Source organism: Megalobrama amblycephala, linkage group LG22, assembly GCF_018812025.1.
Source record: "Megalobrama amblycephala isolate DHTTF-2021 linkage group LG22, ASM1881202v1, whole genome shotgun sequence".
Classification (NCBI taxonomy): Eukaryota; Metazoa; Chordata; class Actinopteri; order Cypriniformes; family Xenocyprididae; genus Megalobrama; species Megalobrama amblycephala.
The window spans coordinates 16,236,847-16,261,997 of record NC_063065.1 but is presented as its reverse complement, the minus strand read 5'-3'; the positions used below and the strand labels follow the sequence as shown (position 1 = coordinate 16,261,997).

The 25,151-nt window shown below is 37.2% G+C and overlaps 2 protein-coding genes across 10 annotated transcripts in view; both read right to left on the bottom strand.

The window, feature by feature from the left end:
- The window catches only part of ntng1a (netrin g1a), a 102,814-nt gene extending 92,333 nt beyond the window's left edge, over positions 1-10,481 (bottom strand). For 3 of the 9 annotated variants that reach the window (XM_048174211.1, XM_048174212.1, XM_048174213.1), the window contains exon 1: positions 7,915-8,784. The gene's annotated coding sequence lies outside the window, so the exon portion shown is untranslated. Of the gene's footprint in view, positions 1-7,914; positions 8,792-10,183 lie in introns of those variants that run through there. The other 6 variants (XM_048174207.1, XM_048174208.1, XM_048174209.1 and 3 more) reach the window with 4 other exon arrangements.
- Positions 10,482-16,046: 5,565 nt separating this feature from the next.
- Positions 16,047-17,517, bottom strand: prmt6 (protein arginine methyltransferase 6). The gene has a single exon (XM_048175140.1). The coding sequence runs from the start codon at positions 17,472-17,474 to the stop codon at positions 16,407-16,409; it is 1,068 nt and encodes a 355-aa protein (XP_048031097.1). The 5' UTR covers positions 17,475-17,517; the 3' UTR covers positions 16,047-16,406.
- Between the last annotated feature and the right edge of the window lie 7,634 nt (positions 17,518-25,151).

Here is a 25,151-nt window from a genome sequence, read left to right as displayed (position 1 = left end):
AACGCTGCACAATGGTGTCGCTTTTTACAACGTCGGACACATAACAGTAATTAATATCCTTAGCCTTTTGCTTGTCTACATTATCAAATAGCTAATAATGTGCTGCTAATGTTACAGGACTCACTTGCTTCAGAGCTGTCATAGTTAATGATATGCTAAAGCACGTTGACGTGAATGGTTACAAGGAAGTCTGTGATGTCAGAAACACCGCGATTTTGAAACTATCTTTAGATCACTTCAGTTTTAAAGACAAAATACTCAGCAAGGGTGTTGACTTATGAACTTACACATGGTTTGTCTTAAAGCATATTAAAAACACCAAATAGATATATATACAGCATTAAAAACTTGATTTTCACCACAGGGGGACTCTTAGGATGCAAAATTGATGCCTAGATATTTTTATACTAATTTTTCTTAGCATATAGCCTATAAACTGTTACTTATTCAATGTGCACACATCTGTTTGCATCAAGTTTTCAACAATGAGGTTTTTACTAAAATTGAGAAAGCTATCCGTTTACATTCCCCTTTCATTCAAATGGAAGCTGCTTTGCCCTCTAAAACAATATTGGGCAACATTTTGGCAAAATATATGTTGTTAGCAAAAAACAAAAAAAAAGTTATTTAATCAGAATAAATGGGTGCTGATGAAAAAATGATTTATTGATTTTCATCTAATCCCTTAAAACAGGTTTTTATAAATGAGCCATTTTCTGATAGTTAACAGTGTTTTGTTGTATGTACATGTAAATGTGCTCATTGTCACAACATCAGAAGATTCAGTTTTTCAGACAATCAGTATATACCTGTCACACAGTGTGTAACCATTTCTCCAATATGAAATGTTTGTTAGATTCAATCAGTTTGTAACCCTTGCTAAGAGCAATCAATACGGAGCAGTTAGAGTCGTCCATGTGCGTTTTGCAAAAGCACGGTTTCTGCACAGCGCAGCTACAAAATGAAGAGAGAGCAAAGGTTGCCAGTTCCCCCTGATGGAGGCTGGCAGGAGGATAATTGACGACGACTTATCAAACATTCTGAAAGCGGGGGCCAGGAGTGTTTTAGTGCTTGTTAATCAGTCTGCCCAGTCAATACAGATGCTGACCCCACACTCATCCCGTCACCAGTCCCACAGTGATCAATTAACCTTGTGAGCCCCAAACGAGCTGGGGCGGTGAGTCAGATCACAGTGCAGTCTCGCAGTGGACCACCCTCAGACAGGAGCTCTTTTCTCACCAGAGCAGAGCTCGTGCACTTTCTAGTGCAGAAAGGATCATTTGCACAATCGCTGTCACTGTAAAGTCACAGAACAGGGAGTTGAGTGGGGTGTCTGTAATAGAGACTAATCTCCAATTAGAAAAACATGGAGCATGAAATCACATCACAATCTGACTGTTGACCAAAGCTGCCTAAATAAAACGATGTTTGGTGCCAATGGATCAAGGAGATCATCATAACTGAACTTGTGCAAATATTTTAGGATCAGAGATGTACTTAAACTTTGAAAAGCACAGATTAGTCATATTAGCTGTTATGAAAGCCAGACCAAAACCATGCTTTCAAATATGCATTAGAGAGAAAAAAATAAAAACAGACATTTTCAAAAACTTAAGACATTTAACAAATGGATTAATCAAAATGAATACCAACAGAATTGGAAAAGTCAAATTGGTCAGTTTTTTTTATGAATCTTAAAGATGGCCATGTCTTATTAAAACTCATCACATCAATCACAATGACCATTATCCAGAACTATGGATGGAGGGCGTGATTAGATTTGTCCAGATTTAATAAGGACAGAGTGAGGAGACAGTGAGGGAGAGAAGGAGACAGCAAAGAGATAAAGAGTAGGTGGGACATCTTAAATGATTAGTTCACTTCAGAATTAAAATTTCCTGATAATTTACTCACCCCCATGTCATCCAAGATGTTCATTTCTTTCTTTCTTCAGTCGAAAAGAAATTAAGGTTTTTGAGGAAAACATTCCAGGATTTTTCTCCATATAGTGGGGTACAACGGGTTGAAGGTCCAAATTGCAGTTTCACTGCAGCTTCAAAGGGCTCTTCACAATCCCAGTCGAGGAATGAGGGTCTTATCTAGCGAAACAATCGTTCATTTTCTAAAAAAACATAAAAATGTATATACTTTTTAACCACAAATGCTCGCCTTGCACTGCTCTGCGATCCGCCACGCATTACGTTGGCAAGGTCACACGTGACATAGGTGGAAGTACTGTGGCAAAGCAAAAAACTGCATCTCATTTTCGCCTCCAACTTCAAAATCATCCAACATCGTTGTTTTACCTTTTTTTTGTAAAGGGTGTTTGGCTTAGTCTTTGCACGTTCACTTTGTAGACACTTACTCAGCATCTTAGATCATTTCACTAGATAAGACCCTTATTCCTTGTCTGGGATCATGTAGAGCGCTTTGAAACTGCACTGAAACTGCAATCTGGACCCTCAACCCGTTGTACCCCAATGAAGTCCACTATATGGAGAAAAATCCTGGAATGTTTTCCTCAAAAACCTTCGACTGAAGAAAGAAAGACATGAACATCTTGGATGACATGGGTGTGAGTAAATTATCAGGAAATTTTAATTCAGAAGTGAACTAATCCTTTAACGTCTGTAATGCTGAGGACAGGGACCAAAAAAATAAGAAAAATAAAAAGGCAAACTTTTGGCAGGCAGCTCTCGATAGGCACAGAATCCAAACGTGCAGGAGGAAGAAAGGAAGACGAGGGACGAGGCAGGAAAAGAGGACAGTGTAATGAGCCATTAGAGATACAGGGAGGATAAGTGTCTAGGGCACATTAAAGATCACACAAGCCCGCTTGTTATCACTTTCCATGATCCATATACGAGTCCTCTTAATTATTCTGCGCTGCCTCCGGTGATGTGGCTGGCGCAGGGTGCAGGATGCATTATGACACAGAGCGGGGTGATCTGAGGCAGGTCACCTCATCTAGCTTCTATTGTATTTAACATGGGACCCCAATGAGGAGATTCACAAGCAATCTCATCGTTTAATCCTACCATTACAGGGCAGTCATATTCGTCATCAGCTGGGAGCCTAGTTTAGCATGGAGGGGAAACAAATCCTGGTGAACATTGTTACATGTTAATTTTATATGGGGATTGGAGATGATTTTTTAGCCAGTGAAATGAATGAAAGAAGCTAGAAAAAAATAAGCAATTCAGCAACAATATAAGAGTGAATTTATAATTTGAAAAAAAAAAATGTTTTGCAAGAAATTAGGGCTGTTGATTTAACGCTTTAAATAGATTATTTAATTACCATGAAAAATAATGTGTTAAAATTATTAACACATTTCACGCACTTCCCCCGCCCCAGACCTACGTAGGTCATGATGACAAATCACCACATAGGTGATTGATGACAAATATGATGCAGGGCAAAATAACGCACTGCGTGATGAAGCCTATAGAATGTAGTTAGAATGTCCCTAAAATTCAAGATATGGGGCAAAAAAATGCCCCTGTTTGAGTTTTGTCTCATATTTACATCATATTATATGGTTAAGCTATATCACATGAGTAACGAATGCTGCAGGAGTGCAAATTTGATACTGATTTTATACAACAGTTCAATAAATAATTGGTTAATATTGTTATTTTATACACAATATTTTCTGTTTTGTTCGTCTCCGAGCAACACACAGCAGCATTTAGTTTCTGAATCCACGTTTTTAATGAATCGGGTGAATCATTAGGCTTGTTCAAGTAAGTACCGCGAGAGCGATTCAAAAGCATATGGAGCCGTCTGCTCTCTAATCGCTCATGCGGTACTTTGATGTCATACTCTAATCGGTCTGATTTTGATGACCCGGTTCAAATCAAACAAGCCTAATGATTCAATGGACCAGTCATAAAGAGCCATTTACCATTTACTTCACTCCTGAATGAATCAGCCATTTCAACAAATCGAATGAATGAATGACTCAATGACTTAATCATTAAGACATTTACCGCCACCTACTGGCAGTTTTAGTTTCTTATTTAGAGTATGGCCACATCCATACGAAGCCAGAGCTTTCCCTATCCAATCTGTTTTTTTCCCTCGTTCTAAAAAAAATTCTGTAAACACGGCGTCATCTCAAGAAATATCTGCGTACACACGAAACCACTGAAACCGACTCAAAACGTTGTAGTATACATGCCAGACCAGTGTGTGGCGCTGTAATTCTGCCACAGAGATACACTAAAAACGCATGCGCATAAACCTTGCACGCTGTATACAAACTTTAGTAAAGCTTAGTAATAAAGATTTACTTTAGTAAACCTAATAGGCTCAGTAGCTTCCGCGGCACGAACACAAGCATTAAGTCCGCTATTGTTGTTGTTGTTGCTGTTACATGATGTAGCGATGTCTGACTAGGGTCGAGACGTGGGGTGATGACATCATTGTTTCACAAAATACATGGATTAACTGTACACACAAAAACGCAAGGGTGTTGTTTTCAGTTTTATCCACTCTGGGACCCGGTTTCAAAAAATAGCGGTTTCAGACTCCCAAAACGCCGAATGCATCTGGATGAAACGCTGATACGATACAAAATTTTTACATATACATCTAAACGCGTATCCGTGTGAATGGGCTCTATAATTTCATTAAAAATATGTTTCCATAGTAATAATAAAAAATCATTAAAGGTGTAGTTCACCCAAAAATGAAAATCCAGTCATCATTTACTCACCCTCATGATCCAAAAGGGTATGTGAAATAAAATCTATATTGTATCAAATAAAATATTTCTTGCTGAAGCTACTTTTTGTAATGTCTATTTGATGTTTTAGACAATAATGACTTTAAATTATCTTTTGTGAGTAATTTCTCAGCCATATTTGATGTGCAATTAATTAGATTAATTAATCGCAACATAATTAATTAGATTAAACATTTTAATCGCTTGACAGCCCTACAAGAAATATTAATCATTACTGGTGATTTTATTTGTTCCAACAGGAAGAATATGAATGAATGAAAATAATTACATATTATTTAGAAAACCTTGAAATAGTCTAAGTGCATGCAGCATTCCACTGTCTTTTTCTGACATTTTTTCAGATACATCTTTCTTTTTTTTTTTTTACCATTTACTTATTTAAAAAATATGCGGAGACTTTTGTCATGTTGTCACTGAATTGCTTATTTTCACAAGGTTTTTTTTTCTTTACTCAGTTGGCAAAAAAAGAAAAAAAAGTCTGGATTTTTGCTTTATTTACTTTAACTGTAAAAAAACTTTAGCCAACAAGACTTGAAAGCCCTTTAAAAAAAAAAAATATCAAAATCGAATTTATAGCACCTATAGAAATTAATTTGCTTTCTCCCACAGGTGGACCACAGGTGGACAAGACCTCCTTGCAGTCAACAAACCTAAAGCCACATGACAAACATGCGTCCCTTCAGGGGCAGGTGAATATCTATTCAAGGGCTTCACCAGTAAGCCACGTGTTAATATTATATTTAAACAGATGAATCATTCACAGATTTCATATGACCTTGACAGGACTAGAACTAGAGGCTCAGATTTCCTCATCCATGTAATGCCGTGAAGCACACCCCTCCCTTTCTAGTGTCCACTTCGATCTTGTCCCCTGGGCTATTGAAGCATGCCTGCATGTCTAAACCTCAGAGGTGCTCATAAACGATGGCCTGCTAAACTAGACTTGCCAGTACAGACACATGTCTGCTTTTAATTTCATTATATATCAAATTCTATACACCAGCCTCCATCTTCTATCCCAAAATCCTTTTCTCCTGTCGCCACATTTCTCTCTCTGCCATTCATGTCTCAGCCTGTGATAGAGAGGGAGGTGCAGCGCTCGATGAGATCTACGCTCTCGGGATTTCTGCGCCTGCCTGCACGGGATCAGTGATTCTACCATAAACAGCCTGCCAATATGACAGGTCTCATAAATAAACATTCAGTGCAGCAGGGAGTGAGTATGTTTTCCCTTAACATGACAGCCCAACACATACACCCACAGAGTCTGATGATCTCTGCTCTAATCCAGACTTAACCACGGCACAACCATCCACTCCGCCATGTCACCTCTTCTAATATTCAGGTGCGAGATATTTCTTTTTATCGTAATGTGTGGCAATTGCAAGCAGAAGGCATGATGATGGCTGCATGTGACTCAGCCTGTCAGCACAAGGCAAAATCAAAGCACAGGTTTGTCTACACTTTCATGAGTGTTACTGGACCTGGCAGACGTCCTATCCCATAATGCAATCTGATTGTCTGCAGTAGACAGGTCCCTGGCCTCGGAAGAAAGGGATCTCCCTTTGCACAGCTGCTAAGCCTGGCTTGACTTCTCCCACTCTTGCTCTTCATTCTCTTTTTCTTTCTCTCTCCTCGGCATGTTCTGTCACTTTCTGTTCATGTGTGAATGCGCAGGACGCTTGACAGGGCGACTCTCGACTCTAGCAATGCCATTTGTGTTGTGCAGCTTAGCTTTAGGGGTTTGTTTCTCAATCTCCGTACACAAAAGCCCCTATAAGGCTTGTGTTGTCACAGTCAGACCTTCTCCCCCTCCGCTCGAGACATCACCCTCCACCGCCAAGCACACACTTTGCTGCGACATCGGAACATGTTATGCATTATTAAATATACTTTTCCTAAAAGGCTGCTGTGGCATTCAGTTTTCGTCGCGATATGTCAGACTGCTCAAAATATCCCACTGGAGAACGAAGCTTGAAATCATTATCTTGGGATGTTGAGAATAATTTTGCACTGAACTAAAGCTCACAACTCAAGTGAATGCTATTATTTCTTTACTCCATATACTTTCATGAGTGATATTGCTAAATCTGAGATATAATGTCATAAATGTCTGATGATGATGATTGATACTTATTCCCCTTCTGTTCTGACCATACAGATATTTTGGGACAAAGCATGACTCAAACGTAACCTCTATCCTATGTCTTTTTCTTAAATGAAGGCTGAATGAAAGTAGATTGTAAAGACAACATGCACTGACTATTTTAAAAATAATTGATGTTGTCAGAATCTATTCAGTCATCTATCTATCTCTCTATCTCTATCTATCTATCTATCTATCTATCTATCTAGCAACAACATTTTAGGTGTAAATGTATATGAATGTATAAAGGATGTAAATGTATAAACGCAGCATGCATGCATAACATGCTTACAAAAATATTGTTTAAATAGGAACGCATGCCACATTAGTTAAGTTCTGCTAACTAGTTCAGATCAAATACACTGAAACTAACATCATTTCCCGAATAAACAACCTGAATCGGTTACAGGTAAAAAAGGAAACACCAATAAAAAATGATTAATTCAGTTTGACGTTTAAAGTACATTTATAAAGAAGCCTACATGCAAAATAAACCAGATATGGACATTACACAAATCGCTTTTTCTAACCATTATCGGAACAGTATTGTGGAAATTATTTCTTAGAGAGTTTGATCAAGTTTTCTACTGAACAAAGTGGCCTACTTTGATGAATTAACACAAATTAGGGCATAGCAGGTAAGAGCTAACCGTGCGTGAAAGCAACCTATACATAGACAATAAAACGCATTTCGGCCGCAAGGGGGCGCTTCCATTCGCACTCTCTCAACGGAAAGTCCACTGTTCAAGGTGCTGAAATCATATTCGCATACGTTTTCTACTTTTATATCACAAATATAACGCGTTCAATGTTACAGCAGAGCTTGTAAGTCGGTGTCCGGTTAAAGTACTAGGCAATAAAACATAAACTATTCTGAATTAATTTGAAAGAAGGCTGTGGAAAGTTAAAGCGGCACCGAAACCACATTACTAGATCCCACATGTAAACTATTAACTAACGAATGGCACAAATATTCATACAAACCAACCAAAACTTAAAAAGGAAGGGGAATACTCACGTTATTGAGATTTACTCTCGATATGAAGGGTCCCGCGGAGGGCTTGGTGTTCAACAAGTTCATGAATGACCATAGAGGATCCTCTTAAAGACGGCTTGTTAATCTTAATGTGATGAGTTCGGGGAAAAACGGAATCTCCCCCACCTCCACCCTATCTAAACGGGCTGACTAAACAAAGCGACTGAAAGGTGGCTCGCGTCACGTCAATCTTTCCTTAAGTCGCGTGCCACATCTTTCTAGTGCGAGACGTTACTGAAGCAGAAATTTCTGAGGTAAACTTCAAAGGAAATGTTTTCAGTGCCAACAAAAATGGGCATGAATTCAACCTCTGCGTGTGTCCCAAACAATATAAACTCACAAATTCCACAATTTCTCCTTCTTCATCGTGTTTTCTTTTGTGAGCATCATGACAATCACCTCAGAGCAAATAACCGTCCTCACTAAACTTTGAATAGCCAAGTGTCCGTTCCTCCTGACGGCTTTTTTCAACCGCCCTATATCCAAAAAACGAGATTCGCTTCTTGTTTGATGGGATAACGAAAAAAATGTTATTTTTTGTGATATTTTCACTATTTCCTCGACGTTTTAGTCGTGAGCGAGACACGAATCGCACCAATTGGACCAGCGCGCGCTGAGAATATCCTCACGCGCATTCCCTTACGCGCATATACCGCGAGTGTTCGGCGGGAAATGATGGCTGGGGAAGATTACGCACTTGGACACTCCACACACACTCTCTGCTTTTACACATCCACTCAGCCCTCACTGTTTTCTGCTCATCCTCTCCCTCTCAGCAGTTTAAAACTCAGATGGGACTTCAGCAAAGACACAAGCGGGACAGAAAACAGTCTCCCTCTTTTATTCGAACAAATGGTGAGGGAGATGGGTTACAGATAGTTATATATTTTCGTCTGATCATGAGGATCTCTTCACTGTAAATACTACGCAGGATATGCCATCCACAGGGTCCTAAAGGTAGCATTTACTTAAGACATTATGCCAGAGCTTCTGTCTGTTGTTATTAAGTACAATAATTAATTATATCGATTCAACGAGAATATGATACTGATACATAAAATGTAGCTGCCTTTTCTATTTAAAAAAACTGCAGTAGAATTTCACATATAACCTACTATTAATTAAATGTTAAATTAACCAACTAAAATGATCAATATATAGGCTAACTGATAATATTAAATATAATATAAAATTAACTTACTCATAAATGATTATATTCACTTTACAGAGAAAAGTTGAAAGTGAAAAAAAGGGAAATTATTTGCTTTAACTTACAGTTTAAATCACTTATATAGCTATACTAAGTGGAGAACGACTTGGAAATGTTGTGGATTTTAGCTAAAGAGGGAGAGGGTAACATCTATAAAATAGAAATAGCCCAAAAAGAAATCAAATTAATTAATTATTACAACAATAAAACAAAGTTATTACTGTTTGGAGAAGCTAAAGTAACTGTATTACAAAACACTGATTCTTTTCAGGCTGATGTTCTGATGTTCCAGTCTGATGTTTTTTCAAAGCAACAACTAAATTTCCGCCAGTAGCTAAGTTCAAGCACCCTATCAATATGCAATTAACTAATGGCATTTAAAACTTGGACTATGAAAAGACCATCTTATAAATGGTTGGAAATATTCCATAAACTACTGTTGCAAGTCAACTGGACCATCACATGGAGTGTGATGACTACACAGATAAAAAGAAACAGCTAGTGATAATCATTCATATCATAAAGAGGCAATGAGTTCAAGCTATGCTCATTTATGTAGTTGCTGTCAGAAAGCCTTATGGAAAACCAATAAACTAGATTATTGCCAGTGCGTGACATACACACAAATTGATGGCCTTTTCAACCTATGAGTAATATCTAAAGAAAGGTAACAGTAATTTAACAACTTACAAACAAACAAACAAACAAACAAACAAACAAACAAAAACAGTTTCACACCAGCGGGGTCTACTGTCAAAGCCATAAACAAAAAGAGACACAAGTGCGCAAAGGCGCATGGTAGATTTTACGCACTGCAGGCGAAGGAGAATAAAACCATCCATTTAGGAAAAAAATAGCAGTTCCGTAGACATCAAGACTCGTATTATATTAGCGAATTAAGTAAGTTACATTTAAATTATCCTTTAAGAACAGCGACAAGCCGTGGTATTCCCATAAAACACCTAACGCACATCAAAAGTTTGCCGAGACGCACCCATTACCCACACATGCATTGAGATAAAAAGTCCTCATTGATCTCACCTTCACTCAAAAGCTTCAATCCAAAGCGTCAATCCGAACAGTGCAAAGAGATCTCATTTTGCAAACCGATATTTGACGGGTTTCAATCGGGACATCTTGGAGACGCGCAGGTGCGGAGCTGAACTCAGAAGCGACCACTCCTGTCCTCGGCTCCGGGAGAATGGTGGTCTAATCAAAGGCACAAATGGCACTTCAGCGAGTCAAACAACTCAGCAAACAAATGCGACGGCGAGGAAACACTTTTCCGGCTTAGTGTAGGTTTTGGTGAAGACTCATTTCTTTGAGGCGGATCTGACAGTAGAGATGCCTTGGGAAGGTGGGATTATATTCAACATGTGGTGGATGGTCGTGGGTGCGACTTGAAAAAGATGGATTACACATATTAAACATAAATCATTACAATAGTTATAATATTATAACTATTGTGATACTACTAAATATATAAATATATAAATATGGGATAAATATATATATATATATATATATATATATACACAGTATATATATATATAGTAGTCATATATATGTCAAACCAAAATTTATTCAGACACCTTGAACTTTTCATTCATTAATATAAAGTTTATTCAATATAGTTTCAAAAAATGGAAATAAAATATGACAAGATCTCAGAGTTAAACTGTCAAAAAAAAAATTAATCTTAATTATGTCAGATAACACTTCAGCAAAACATGGTCAAGTCAAAGTGTCCGAATAATTTTTGGTTCCAAATTTTTATCAGTTTTACTGGTAGTCCACTGTATATGAAGAATTTTTGGGTATAATATGTCACAGTTTACTTTATTTTGCTATCCTCACATACATAAATGAACTAGTGTCCTGACTAGTAAAAATATATCAAAAAATATAAAAAATGTCTTTTTTGGTTTGGCTGTATATATGTATATATATATATATATATATATATATATATATATATATATATATATATATATATATATATATATATATATATATATACATATAAACCTCAAGAATTTAAGCTTCTAATTGTATATATATATAGATATCTAAAATTAGAAGCTTAAATTATTGTGGTTTTTAGACCATTGCTAATGTCAAAAGTCATCTGTCTACTCCAACAGACATACAATAGACTTTTTTTGTATATCATAACTGCATATTCAGAAATGGAAAAAGGTTGTATGTCCTTTAATATAGTTGTCCTCAAACTAAATGAATGACAAAAAAAAAAAAAAAAGAATTACTTGATTAAAATGTTTTATTGCATGCATGAAATGATGTGGGTATTATTCATGTGACTCCTGATTCACACCTGCACATCTAAATTAGCAATGGAGAAAGAAGATAAACTTTCTGTCACGGACCATTTAACCTAAAAGTGTTCAGTCATTAGTTCAGACAGGAAGGTCAAGTCACTGATATGAAAACCTAAATGCTGCTTGTCTACATAAAAGAAAATTGAAGGTGACTGCATGGAATACTGAGTAGAGTAATTCATGTAAAAAATAAAATAAAATACTAAACAGCCTTTAGAGTGATGAAAAATCACTTCAGCTTATCATCATCATGCAAGTCAACAACAAAACAAACAAACAAAAAACACACTGGTGGGACTAAGGCCATCTATACAAGCAGATGATGTATATCACCAATTGTTGTGCGCCTCCTAAACACACGCTTTAAAAATCAATTGATATCCTTCCTTCACAGACAGTGCACATCCGCTGTATGTGTTTACCATTTGATATTCCCCACAACCATGCATCTTAAAATCTATCATAAAGTTCAATAGCTCACTGGTGCCGCAATTGACTTGGACAGGCAATCACATGACTGCATCAGCCAGTAGGAGATGCAGCCTGTGTTTCCTTCAGTGCTGTCATACCTTCAGTTATCAGAGAATTGATGACTGCCTCTCATGTGGCTCATCACTGTCTCTCACATCTGAGGAGAGTATTGAGTTTCATCTGTTCCGTCCAGCGCATATCTGTCACATGGTAAGAAATATGAAGAGAGATCACTACGGAGTGAGATGTTTCCACAGATGGTTCAACCTTTAAGTAGACAATAGCACGTTAAAATTAAGACTAATTCTTCTTCTGATTCTCCAACAAGATGCTTACACTTTGATTTATTGTGACCTATAAAAGACTTAACCCTACAAAAGCTAGAAACATATTTTATCGAAATACTGTATTAAAGGGATAGTTAACCCAAAAACAAAAACTCTGTCTTCATTTGCTCACCCTCAAGTTGTTCCAAACCTGTTTGAATTGCCAAACACAAAAGAAGATTTTTTGAAGAATGTCGGTAACCAAACAGTATTTTTACCATACTATGGAAGGCAATGGGGTCCGTCAACTGTTTGGTTACTGACATTCTTCAAAATATCTTCTTTTGTATTCAACAGAAGAAAGAAATTCATACAGGTTTGGAACAACTTGAGGGTGAGTAAATAAGAGAATTTTCATATATGAGTGAACTATCCCTTTAAACCAAACCATGGAACACAAAAGAACATTGACAGCAAACAATGTTGTACCCCATTCATTTTCAGTTTCATTTAATAAAAAAAAAACAGACTTTTTCCCCCCAAATATCTTCCTTTTTGTTCAACAGAAGGCATGCAGGTTTAGAATGACACAAGGGTAAGCAAAATGAAAACAACTTTGATTTTAGGGTGAACTATCCTTTTAACTTCATAAAAAAGGTTTTTAGGGGGAAAAAATATGGCATGTTATCACTAACATCTGCTGAAAATGATAAGCACTGCAAAGAAAATGTGTCACATGACAGTGATTTTCAAAGCCATCTTGTGAGATGTATGTGACAAAGCCTTATTCACATGTTTTAAGCCTGGTACTTTTCAACACATTTAAAACCGAGCACCATATTTAATCTTCAGCCTTATTTTAAGTTTACTGACACGGAAGGGTAATATTCAGCAGCAGATGATGTTCCTCCAAATGAGATCTCATCAAACAATGAAAAACACACAAAACCTCCAAATCTACAGTAAACATAATAACCCCTCAAAATTAAAATTTGTTTTTAGCGGCTGTTCATTAAATCTACTGCCTTTTAAAGTCCACATGAGGGCAGATATCACACCATGTCACCATGTTAATGAAAGCAAACTGGCCTGCTAATGATAATGATGACAAATTGTCACTTGGCCATGGAGATCCGCCCAGTGCCTTGGGATTTGGTCTTCTAAATTAGGATTTGTCAATAACATGCTTCCAATTTGTCTTCTCACGAATCAAAAATATTGGTTACTGTAACTGGCAGGCGGCAAATGATTTCCCCTGGTTTATTTACAGTAACATCATTAGCATACCAGGGGGATGTATTGGATAAAATGATATGCCTTTGTGGATGAAACTCATTGAGGCTGTCTAGGATACAGAGACACAGCTCTGATTTAATTTGCTCCTTACTGTCTACACATCTATTAATAGCAGGATTCAATTAGTTGCATTTAATTCTTAAATATGGGAAGATATTTTGATCTATTGGTATTAAATGGAATACATCAAATCGAGCGTGACTCTGAAAGCAAGTTAATGAGAGATTGTTCCAATTAATCGTGACATGACACGAGCTCACATAAATAGAAAGAAAATGAATTTACTTTGCAACAAATGACTCCCTGTGATTTTGAGGATTAACAACTTTCTGCATCCAAAATGCATTCAATGGTAATCCGAATCACTGGTTAAAAACTAATGATGATTGTGTCAATAGGTAATTGATCTAAAGATAATACATACAACAAATGAGAAATTAGTTCTGAATGGATTCCACGGCCACAAGATCAGCATATACAAATCGTAACAAATTGTGCCAAGGCCACTGTCATGAAATGTGTTTATTGGGTAACTTTAATATCAATTGGCTATTGGTAATCATGCATTATTAAAAATGCAAAACACAGTACGTTTATCAAGAGGTAGGATAAAACGCCTCCAATATAATTTGTTAAAATCAAAGAATGTGCATCCAATTAAACTTTTAGAGAGAGATCACCTGATAATATAACTTAAAGTCCCCATGAAATCAAATTGTTTCAAGTTTTTTGGCTTTTAGTATGAATATGTTACTGTTATCTATAAGCTATAGTGTGCCCCAAAACAATGACAAAATTCAGTGACAATGGATCAGTGATTTTGATGACATCACTCTGCACTCATCTCTCAGCTTCTAATCAGATTTTCTGTCCAATCAAACGCTCTCTAGAATCTAAAGCATCCCGCCACCTACTTTATAAATAGATGCTGAAGCTGTGGCTAAATTCAGTCACTTGTTCACACATTTACTAGTTTCTACTTGGTGAATGGCACATAGTGCACTATATATGGGATAAAGAACGACTCAGTGTAAATATGCTTTCCATTGGGGCGAATGAAGTCTGGTTTCACGTTAAGTACTGCAGCATGCACACAGGCGCGTACCAGAAAATGTATCGGACCCATTTGAATTCTGCACAGAATGCTGTATATTAAAGCGATATGGAGGAGATGAGGAGGAAACTGCAGATTTATCGAGCTCAACGGCTCTGGCCGAACTGTGATATAAAATTAAACGCTATTGGCCATTTTAAAAAAGGGGAGGAGCTGTTGGATATGTCCCGCCCTGTCTTCCTGTTTCAGTGGAAATTACATCAATACATCGAATAGTGCTACACATTCTAAGGCACTTCAGTGGGCCTTTAATCACAGTCAAATACCACCTTGCTTTAGTAGGAAATACTTCTTTGCAAACTTTTAGTTAATAATGGTGTTGACTCGAATCTCGGGTGCAAAAATTCAAAGAGTAAACATTTAGCGGGAATTAGTTATTTTTGGTTTCCAGTGAGGAATCCAGCATGTTGTAGGCAGGGCTAAAGTCTGTAAAGAACTGTAAATATGGAGAGAACACAGAGACATAAAATCAGAAAAACCTTTCAAACCGGAAGACCACAAACACCAGTGTTGCAAATTTAGGAATTTTGTCACTAGATTTAGTGACTTCCCCACCCCTTTTGAGACTTTTTCAAAAGTCTAGGGACAAATCTAGCAACTTCTTGGACAAACCTTATCTAGATTCTTATCTTAGAACCTTATCTTGCCCACTGATCTCTATTCATATTTATATAGATCAATGAAATTGCCATTATGATATAATCTAGTGACCTTTAGCTACCAGTTTTAACTACTTTCAATTGAAAGCAGTTGGCAACGCTGACAAACACAGTGTTTTAGTCCAAACGAAGGGGGAAAAAACTACCATAATGCTGTTTAAAGAGTAGACAAAGCACAATACAATTTTATAAACCTACCCTTACCATAACTGTTTTGTTAATAACCCTCTGTCAATCCGACTGTCCGTGGGCAGGGATACAAAAATGCATAAGTATAATCTGTAGAGTTCACAAAATGCCGGAAGCTATCAAAAGATTTGCTGACAAATAAACGTAAATTTCTTGGTACAGGTAACATGGAAAACAAGTAAGCATTGTTCATTTATATGTATTACCAACATCGTAACAATACAAAGCGGGTTGAAAATCTGCAAAATTACACTTTAAACTAACACAATATCTGGCTCAGTGGCTGATAAATCACATTTCCCTTGTTGTTTATACATTTTCAAGTGTCAATTCTCATATTCAGCTTTTGCTGTGGTACTGTAATACCAATAAAAACACTTTTGCACAAAAATTGTTGGGTCACCAGCAAATCCAGAGTCAATTATCTAACCTAACCTCATAAACTTGCAAATATTTTACTTTCCTAAACTTTATCTAGAAACTGAATGATTAGATTATAGCCAGTTCTTCCTAATGTCCTCCAATAATTCTTTTCATATATTTTTCACACAAGAAGCAAAATTACAGAGCTCAGGCAAGCACTGTTTATTTTGTATAACTTTGCATATGTGCTGTCCATAGACAGGAGTTTCAACATGATTTTCCCCCAGACACTTAATAATTCAAGGAATAATTCATTGTGAAAAATATGCCATTCAGTGAAAACCATGTGTGGGGGTCAATCCAAAAGCAATGCTAATGGAATTTATTATTATATATTACCATAATTTGAATCTAATCTTATTTTATTGCATCCAGCAAGACTCTTTTTATTTTTAACGTTTCTTTGATTACAAAAAGAAAAATTCAAAATGACCATAAAATCCATTAGCATTCCTTCATGTATTTGACTAGGTAAATAACTAAAAAAAAAATATAATGGCCAAACTTCTATTTAACTTCTAAATACTGATCAGGAATAGAAAAAGTTTTGGAGTGTTTTTTCTGTTCACCTATCACATAGTCCACGCGGATGCATATGTGTCTAGAATTCTCCTCAGAGGGATACAAACTGATCTCCCCCTCAACTTTAGTGTCCTGCATCACATCCACAGCATCATCCAGATACAGCACAGCCTGTTTCCAGTGCGTCTCTGGTTTAAATGGAGATGTGGAGAGCACCAGGGCCTTCTCCTCAGCGGGGAAAGTCACGGTGAACCACACGCACAAGGCGTGGATAGAGGACGAGCCGAAACACTGGCAGCTGAACACGCCCCTCACATCTTTGAGCTGCTCGTGGGTGACCGTGTTCAAATCCAGCTCGGCAAACTTGCACGGGTGGGAGAGCACATCCTCCACAGTCACCGGATTCACAGTGATGTCTTTGTTCATGATGCACTTCCTGGCAAAGTCGGTCATGCAGGACATGTCCACGCCGTACTGTCCTTTAACGGTGCTCCAAAAATTCAACCTGCCCTCCACCACTAGATCGTTTATGGGAGCGATGTAAAGATCCGCCCGGCACGGTAATATGAGGCCACCGGGTTTGAGCCACTTATCCCGGGCGAAAATCACAGAGTTCAGCATGGATTCGTGGAGAAGCGCGTAGCCCATCCACTCGCTGACAATCACATCCACCTGTTCGGCCAGTTCGATCGTCTCTAGTGTAGCTTTAATGACTTCGATTCTGTCTTCCATCTGATTCAGTTTGACGATTCTCACAGCCTGATCGGCAATCGAGCTCGCTTCGACTGCATAAACCTTCCTGGCACCCGCTTGCGCACAGAATAAGCTCAAGACGCCGGTACCGGCACCCACATCAAGCACCACTTTCCCTTCTATTGACTTGCTGTTTTTAAAAATGCCCATTCTGTACGTGTTAGTGCGCACAGTGTCTGCAATCATCTCTTCGTGAATGGTGACATCGGAGTAGCTGTCAAAGTACATGTAATCCTCTGTACTCCGGTCTAGTTTTCTTTTCTTGGTACCGTGCTGTGACATTTTCCCCAAGTTTGCCATGCGTATTTAATTTTCTCCCAAGTAGCTTCCGTTTCTGAAACGCAACTCGTAGGGCATCATGGGAAATGTAGTTTTTAAACACATCAGTGTTCATCGGAAAGAACGAGAATTGGTTTTGAAATGAACTACACTTCCCATGAGTGGCCAGATATTCTTAATAGAACGCTTTTTTCTCCATTAAAAATAAATATAGGTTAATGAATGATATATTATTTTCTTATATACATTTCTGGGAGCTTTCTTTGCTGTCATTTACAATAGTTTTGCCTCCAAGAGGTTAGCTAATGTCAACCTCCCTTCAAATCATACAGAATCTCATAATTCATAAACCAAATAGGCCTAGTTAATTTTTTTTTCAGGTTAGGGTTAGTCTGTGTTAAATAGACTATAATTATTGTTATATATATAAACATTATTGTGAGAGTTAGAGTGAGGAAACAATGTATACTTAAAGTGACAAAGTATATCAAGAAATTCCTTAGACCGATGAATGTACGGAGCCTACTAACACTTGTTTGTCACAATATCCATGGGGATATTTAAGGTAATACTGCATGCTGGCCCACACAAATAAGTGGATTAAGCGTGATAAATTCTCATATTTTTTTACAGTGAGTGTTAGCATTGCTGTCTGCCTGTTTGGCAGTAGTTCCAGGACAGCTGTTTAAACTGACTGTGCCCAGCTGTAGCCGTACTAACATAACACCAGGGCTCCGTCTGAGCCAAACCGCATTTTCCACCATGACGGATAGCATGATCTGCTTTTAACCTTAATAAAATAGCACTGCTTCACCCTGGGCCGTCACTCTCTCCGTGCACGCTAAAGGCTACACACTGACAGCAGGCTATTCCTCTTGAATACAGTGTGTTTTATGATTTCTTCTGCTTTATCTATGGTGATAAATGTTCACGGTTGGATTATAAGATCTGGCCTTTTTTCAGCATTGTCCTCAGGTTGAACTCGTGGGGTAGGAAGTCATAGGACAAAGATGCACATTTGTATCTTTTAATAAATGACACTTACATATATTTCTTTTAACAGAAAATTAAAATATGCAGGGACAATGGCGTACACTGTAAAAAATTACCGTGATTTTAACAGTAAAAGACTGTAAAAATGCTGCGGTGAAAAACTGTTAATTGATTTACAGAAAGTTTCCATACTATATACGGTGAATAACTGTAATAGATCTAACGGTACATTTAATGTAATTTTACGGTAAAATACCGTTAAATTCACAGTTTTTGAAAGTGAAAAATAACAATTCATTGTAAAATTTACAGTGAAAAACCGTAAATTGACATTCCCACAATTCCCTGCGTGACACTTCACATTTTATATATTTTCGTTGAAATAACTGTTTCTTCTTAGTTTTTCTCATTTTTTTCTAATAAGTTATGTACATTAGGGTTTTATGTTACATCTAATGTTGTTAAATTAATGTTTATTGCATTTTTAAAATTTCATGCATGTTACCATGATGGTGTTTAGTGTGTATGTGAATGACACTGTGTGCTCCTTCTATATATTAGTATTGTCCTTCTCAGCTTGTGGAAAAGCTGCTTGTGATGAACTTTGATTCATCATGTGACTCTTATCACCACTGTTTTTGGTGACTGTCAGTGTATTATAAAGGTACAAAACAGATATTAGTACTTCATTAGGTTGGTAAATTAACATTATATCAGTTAATGAAATACGTTATTTTACCGTAAATTTTACTGGGATTTTTTTTACAGTGTACTGAAATCCAATGTTAAATATACATATTTAAAATGTAAAATTCACATGTAACTCCGTAAGTATGTTTACAGTTTGATGTCATTTTTACAGTATTATTCTGGTATTATTCACAGCTGCCGGTATTTTTCCGTAGAAACAACGGGATTTTTTTTACAGTGTATACATGAACTAAAAACATTTTAAATGAAGTGCATATTCATGCAGCTTAAAGAAAACTTAAAGTTGGCATGAAATTAATATTCACCATTTCTATTTTCTAAATGCATATAGATCTTATTGTTAATGATTCATGCATGTAGCCCTATATGTTTCATAAAAAGTGACCTTGTAATGTTTCAAAATGTCATAATTTCGAACAACAGACCTCTTCAATCATTTAGTCTGCCCCTCAGCCTTCATTTTTGAGTGCAATGCCCACATCTGAAAATCCAATCAATATCCAATACATAGAACCAAGTCCACGCTCTACATTTTTTCTTTTTTGATAATCCGTTATGCTTGGATGTGCATCACAATACAGAAGAAAAGATCTGTCACAACTTCTGACTTTAAACTGAATATGAAATCAAAATGGACCCTATTTACTTTCTTAATGAATGTTAATTGTCATATTATGAACAATGCATCTGTGCAATAGCTTATGTGCATTAGGTAATGTTAAAGCCATTTAGGTATTGTTTCAGCAAACTAGCATTTAGTCTGGCTCCATTCTGGTAATGCTCAATTGCACTGCCCAATCAATTCTTGTCCTCTTTGAATACTTGTATATATGTCACATAGAAGTACATTATGGATAACTACAAAAGATATTGGAAACATTTTCTTATCCTTTTAAAAAGTTTATAAAGGTATTTAATTTTGCTATTTCACATTGTTTTTCTCCACCTGTTGTCTGTAACCTGCGGCCCACTTTTGGGTGGCAACCCAGGAAAAGTGTATTAAAATTTGCTTTTTCAAAATTCCTTCCACTGTTTGTCTCTCTTTCTGTATCTCCCTTGGGTAGTTTTGAGTTCTTGCTATGATAACACACAATTTCCACATCCTCTGAATGTTTTTACACATCCTGAAAAGATTGGAAAATAAAAACTCTGTTTGCACAGACATTGGCACCTGATCTCGCTTTAATTAAAATTGCACATCACTGTTTGCCCATCTAAAGCACAGACTCTGAGCTGATTGGAAGGGGATGGACTGGCAACGAAGGAAGAGACTTTGCTCAGTGGTCCTGAAACATGTCTGGAAAGCCTGAGATAATTTCAGAGCAGAAAGATGGTGGCTTCTGCAAAGGGAAGAGACTGGTTGTTCAAGCATGAGTGTAACAGCGGGAAACCAAATCACTTTGGACAATGAAGGATGTCCTGAAAACATTTGATAACACAGCTCAAGCAGATTTTTTCCTGGGTGGCTCATGTTGTTTCCAATCCGCCTGCTGAATCTTGTTTGGTTGGATCAGTTAAGGGTGAGGACATGTGATAAGTCTGCTGAAAGGATGAAACTAGAAGAGGAAGTCGCAATCACTGCAGTGTATTGGTGGTTTGATTCAGTTGTAGCAGTGCCACCCTTCCAGCACAAATTTGATTCCTATCTGAAGCAGCAAGAACATTCAAATCTTTGGAAGCAACCCGTGCAACAGTCAGTCAAAATGTTTCTTTCAGTTGAATAAAACAATAATGTTGTCTGCTTTTTTTGGCCTCTTTTGGGAGAATGATGTGCTATTGTACATATTGTTCAAATGCAGTATTTTTAAAGGGGTAGTTGATTATGATTTCGCTTTTTTTAAAGGTGCCCTAGATTCAAAAATTGAATTGACCTCGGCATAGTTAAATAACAAGAGTTCAGTACATGGAAAAGACATACAGTGAGTCTCAAACACCATTGTTTCCTCCTTCTTATATAAATCTCATTTGTTTAAAAGACCTCTGAAGAACAGGCGAATCTCAACATAACACTGACTGTTACGTAACAGTCGGGATCATTAATATGTACGCCCCCAATATTTGCATATGCCAGCCCATGAATGAGTCATTACACAAGGGCAGCCAGTATTAACGTCTGGATGAAAGGCATTAGACAAGGGCAGAACGTCTGGATGTGCAACAGCTAGGTAAGCAAGCAAGGACAATAGCAAAAAATGGCAGATGGAGCAATAATAACTGACATGATCCATGATATCATGATATTTTTAGTGATATTTGTAAATTGTCTTTCTAAATGTTTCGTTAGCATGTTGCTAATGTACTGTTAAATGTGGTTAAAGTTACCATCGTTTCTTACTGTATTCACGGAGACAAGAGCCGTCGCTATTTTCATTTTTAAACACTTGCAGTCTGTATAATGCATAAACACAGCTTCATTCTTTATAAATCTCTCCAACAGTGTAGCATTAGCCGTTAGCCACGGAGCATAGTATGTAAACATCAAAATAAACACTGTACTTACGCGATTAGACATGCTGCATGACGAACACTTTGTAAAGATCCATTTTGAGGGTTATATTAGCTGTTTGAACTTTTTTTATGTTGTTTAAAGCAAGAGCGAGCTCTTGGGGCGTGGAGCACGGTATTTAAAGGGCCACACACCCTGAATCTGCTCATTTCTAATTATGCCCCAAAATAGGCAGTTAAAAAAATTACTTTAAAAAAATCTATGGGGTATTTTGAGCTGAAACTTCACAGACACATTCAGGGGACACCTTAGACTTATACTACATCTTTTAAAAAAAAAGTTCTAGGGAATTTCTAGGGAAAAGTTCAGAAAGTACATAAATTTATCCACTAACCATTCAGAAATGTCCAGTTGCATTCTAAAAGGTTTAACTTCTTCTTGATTCTCTCCATCAGTGTCCGACTCCGGTTTGAACAATGTAAGGCTGAACACCGTTACTGACAATCATCATCAACTGAAGTGTGAGCTGTTAAAGCTCTGCTCTCTTTTGAAAAGTGGGCCGGGAGCAGCAACTCATTTGCATTTAAAGGGACACACACAAAAATGGCATGTTTTTGCTCACACCCAAATAGGGGCAAATTTGACAAGCTATAATAAATGATCTGTGGGGTATTTTGAGCTGAAACTTCATAGACACATTCTGGGGACACCAGAGACTTATATTACAGCTTGTAAAAGAAGCATTATATGTCCCCTTTAACAGCCTAGGGCCTAAGCTAAATAGAAAAACAGGCTTTTAATTACATTTTTGCAAAAAAAAAAAAAAAATTACCTATATGCCTACATATAATTCACTGCAGTTTCCAGCTACAAACGTCTATTAGTGGCAGTAAAACACCAACATCTTTTATTCTTTTTAACAAATTATGATTTCAGGGGGCAGACTATCAATTAAAGACCAGAAGCAAGCTCAAATGTCATCTTTGCTTTTGTTAACACTACCTGGTTTGTGGTAGGCCTATGTTATTTTCAAACGCAATACAGGCCTACAGCATTAAACTTCGACAACCAACATAATAAAACATTGCCAGATTCACGTTGATCTCTTTGTGTTACGCTAACTGCTCGCCACCAATTTAAAATGCGGTGTTACAGCAAAATTACAATACTTGCGAAATAATATTAAAAACAATGTATGAGGTAACACATCAATAAATGATTGAAACTGATGAGCAATGCAATGCCTCCGGAGGTGAACCGATCGTTCAAACGAAAGAAGACTGTTAAAGTTTTATAAAATCACACTCTCATACAAGAGTATTTCAAAATGTGTGTGCATCTCACTTCTCTTGGCAGTTGCTGTTGGAATTCGTGTGCCTATGGGGAAATCCTAAGTGCTGACAGCAGGACTGAACCTGTCACCTGCCTGACCATCGTGTGTGGCTCTCCATCAGCGTCAGGCCTGCGGGCAGTACCGCCTGCCAATCTGCCCACTGTCGCGCTAGCCTATTCAAAAATAAAACCCTTCTGAGAAATTAATATGTGATGCTCTGGCTGAAGATCGATTCCAGCTGGATCAATGTGGAAGTGCCTTGATATTTTACTCTTGTAGTGAGGCGTGCATTTAGACAACAGCAGTTTGTTGAAATCTGCGTTTTACTGAACATTGATTATGACTGAATTCTCTTTCCAACTGATGAATAAGTTGATAAATAAGAAAGAGAAAAGACTTTATTTGTCTTTTCTAAGCAAAACAAAAGGCCTTTTACAGATTTAAGGCACGTTGCATTCTTTATTATCTTATTAGCAATAGCCTAGCTGTTTTTATTTAGAAGTGAAAATAAAGAATTTAACCCATAAGATGTAAAAAAAATAAATAGATATTAATAAGAATAATACCAAAAGTATGTAAAAGTTTACCCAGGAGGTATTTCTTGCCTCCGACAGGAATAATTTAAAGGGCATCTATTATGCAGAATCCATTTTACATTATGTTTGGACATAAATGTGTGAACACAACCACCCTACAATGATAAAAATCCACCCACTCCTTTTTTTTAAAATTTCCATTAAATCAAAGCAGTTTCATTAGACATGCCATTTTGATTCTCGTCACACTGCTCAGGCCCCGCCCATGGCCGCTGACTGACAGACCTCCATTTTGTCCGCGCTCGAGCAGCTATAGCGTCAACAATGTCTCCTAAGCAATCCCAGTGTTCTGTTTTTGGATGTAAGACTGAATATAAAACTCTTCATATTCTCTCAACATCTGAGCCACTGAGGACACAGTGGATTAGCTTTATTTTTGAAGGTAATGCACCCCAAAATCTACCTAAATTTGTTTATGCCTGCACAAATCATTTCACTCCAGACTGCTTTGTGAACGAGGGAAAATACAAGGCAGACTTTGCTAAAAAAAATTGGTACTCAAGAAAGGATCTGTACCAACTGTCCATGATCCAGCTTCACCTCCAGAAGAAGTAAGTGTCACACTGTTTATTTTTTTATGATATTTCATAAAATTCAGTTGATGTGCTTGTTAGCCAGTTCCACAACAAATGCGTCATTTTGGCTGCGTGAGATTCTCCAGCTTTGTTGTTGTTGAGCAACCGAAGCACTAGCTCTTAAATCTCCGCCCTCTTCTGGAAAGGGGGCAGGGAGCAGCAGCTCATTTGCATTTAAAGGGACACACAAAAATGGCATGTTTTTGCTCACACCTGAATAGGGGCAAATTTGACAAGCTTTAATAAATGATCTGTGGGGTATTTTGAGCTGAAACTTCACAGACACATTTTAGAGACACCAGAGACTTATATTACATTTTGTGAAAAGGGGCATAATAGGTGACCTTTAACATTTGTGCAATGACGACTAATTTAGCAAATGTTTTTGTTTATTTACCTTATTGGCTAATGAATCATCATCCTGCACAGACAAAAGAAAGATCAGTAGCTGTGCGACCAATTCAAGAAACCACTTTTAGTCCACAGTATTGCTTCATGGTTAGAAGTTATTTACAGAAGAGATCTCCCCCACTGGGATCTAATCAGCATGGAAGGACGACACACCAACACTGCCGAGCACAAAAAGTCAGTTCCACAGCATCATACATGACTCTCAGAACAACTGATTCTATTCTATTCTATTCTATTCTATTCTATTCTATTCTATTCTATTCACAAATTATCATGTTTTAAGCATAAATAATAAAAGCCTAATGCTTAAAACAAGAAATAATTTACTGGTGTGGTAAAAAAAATAAACTATGATTGTCCCTGAAAACAATGCTCTAAGGATGTTAAGATTTTGTAGTAAAATACTGATTAAGAAACCTGATTACACTGAAGGGAGAAAAAACCCAGTAAGAGCAGCATTGTGGAGTGCCAATTAAGCATCACATAACTTTGTGGTGTTTGGTCTACGGTTTGCCAGCATGAGGTGAAATCTGTGAATCTATTTTTACCTCCAAAGGCTTGTGTCCTACTGTGTTCGTACTGGACACTATCAGAACATCACCAATTAACAGGCAGGTGCTAATAAGGTAGACA

What these genes read in the sequence shown, in the direction of transcription:
- prmt6 (XM_048175140.1), bottom strand. Translation starts at nt 17,474, where the DNA reads ATGGCAAACTTGGGGAAAATGTCACAGCACGGTACCAAGAAAAGAAAA.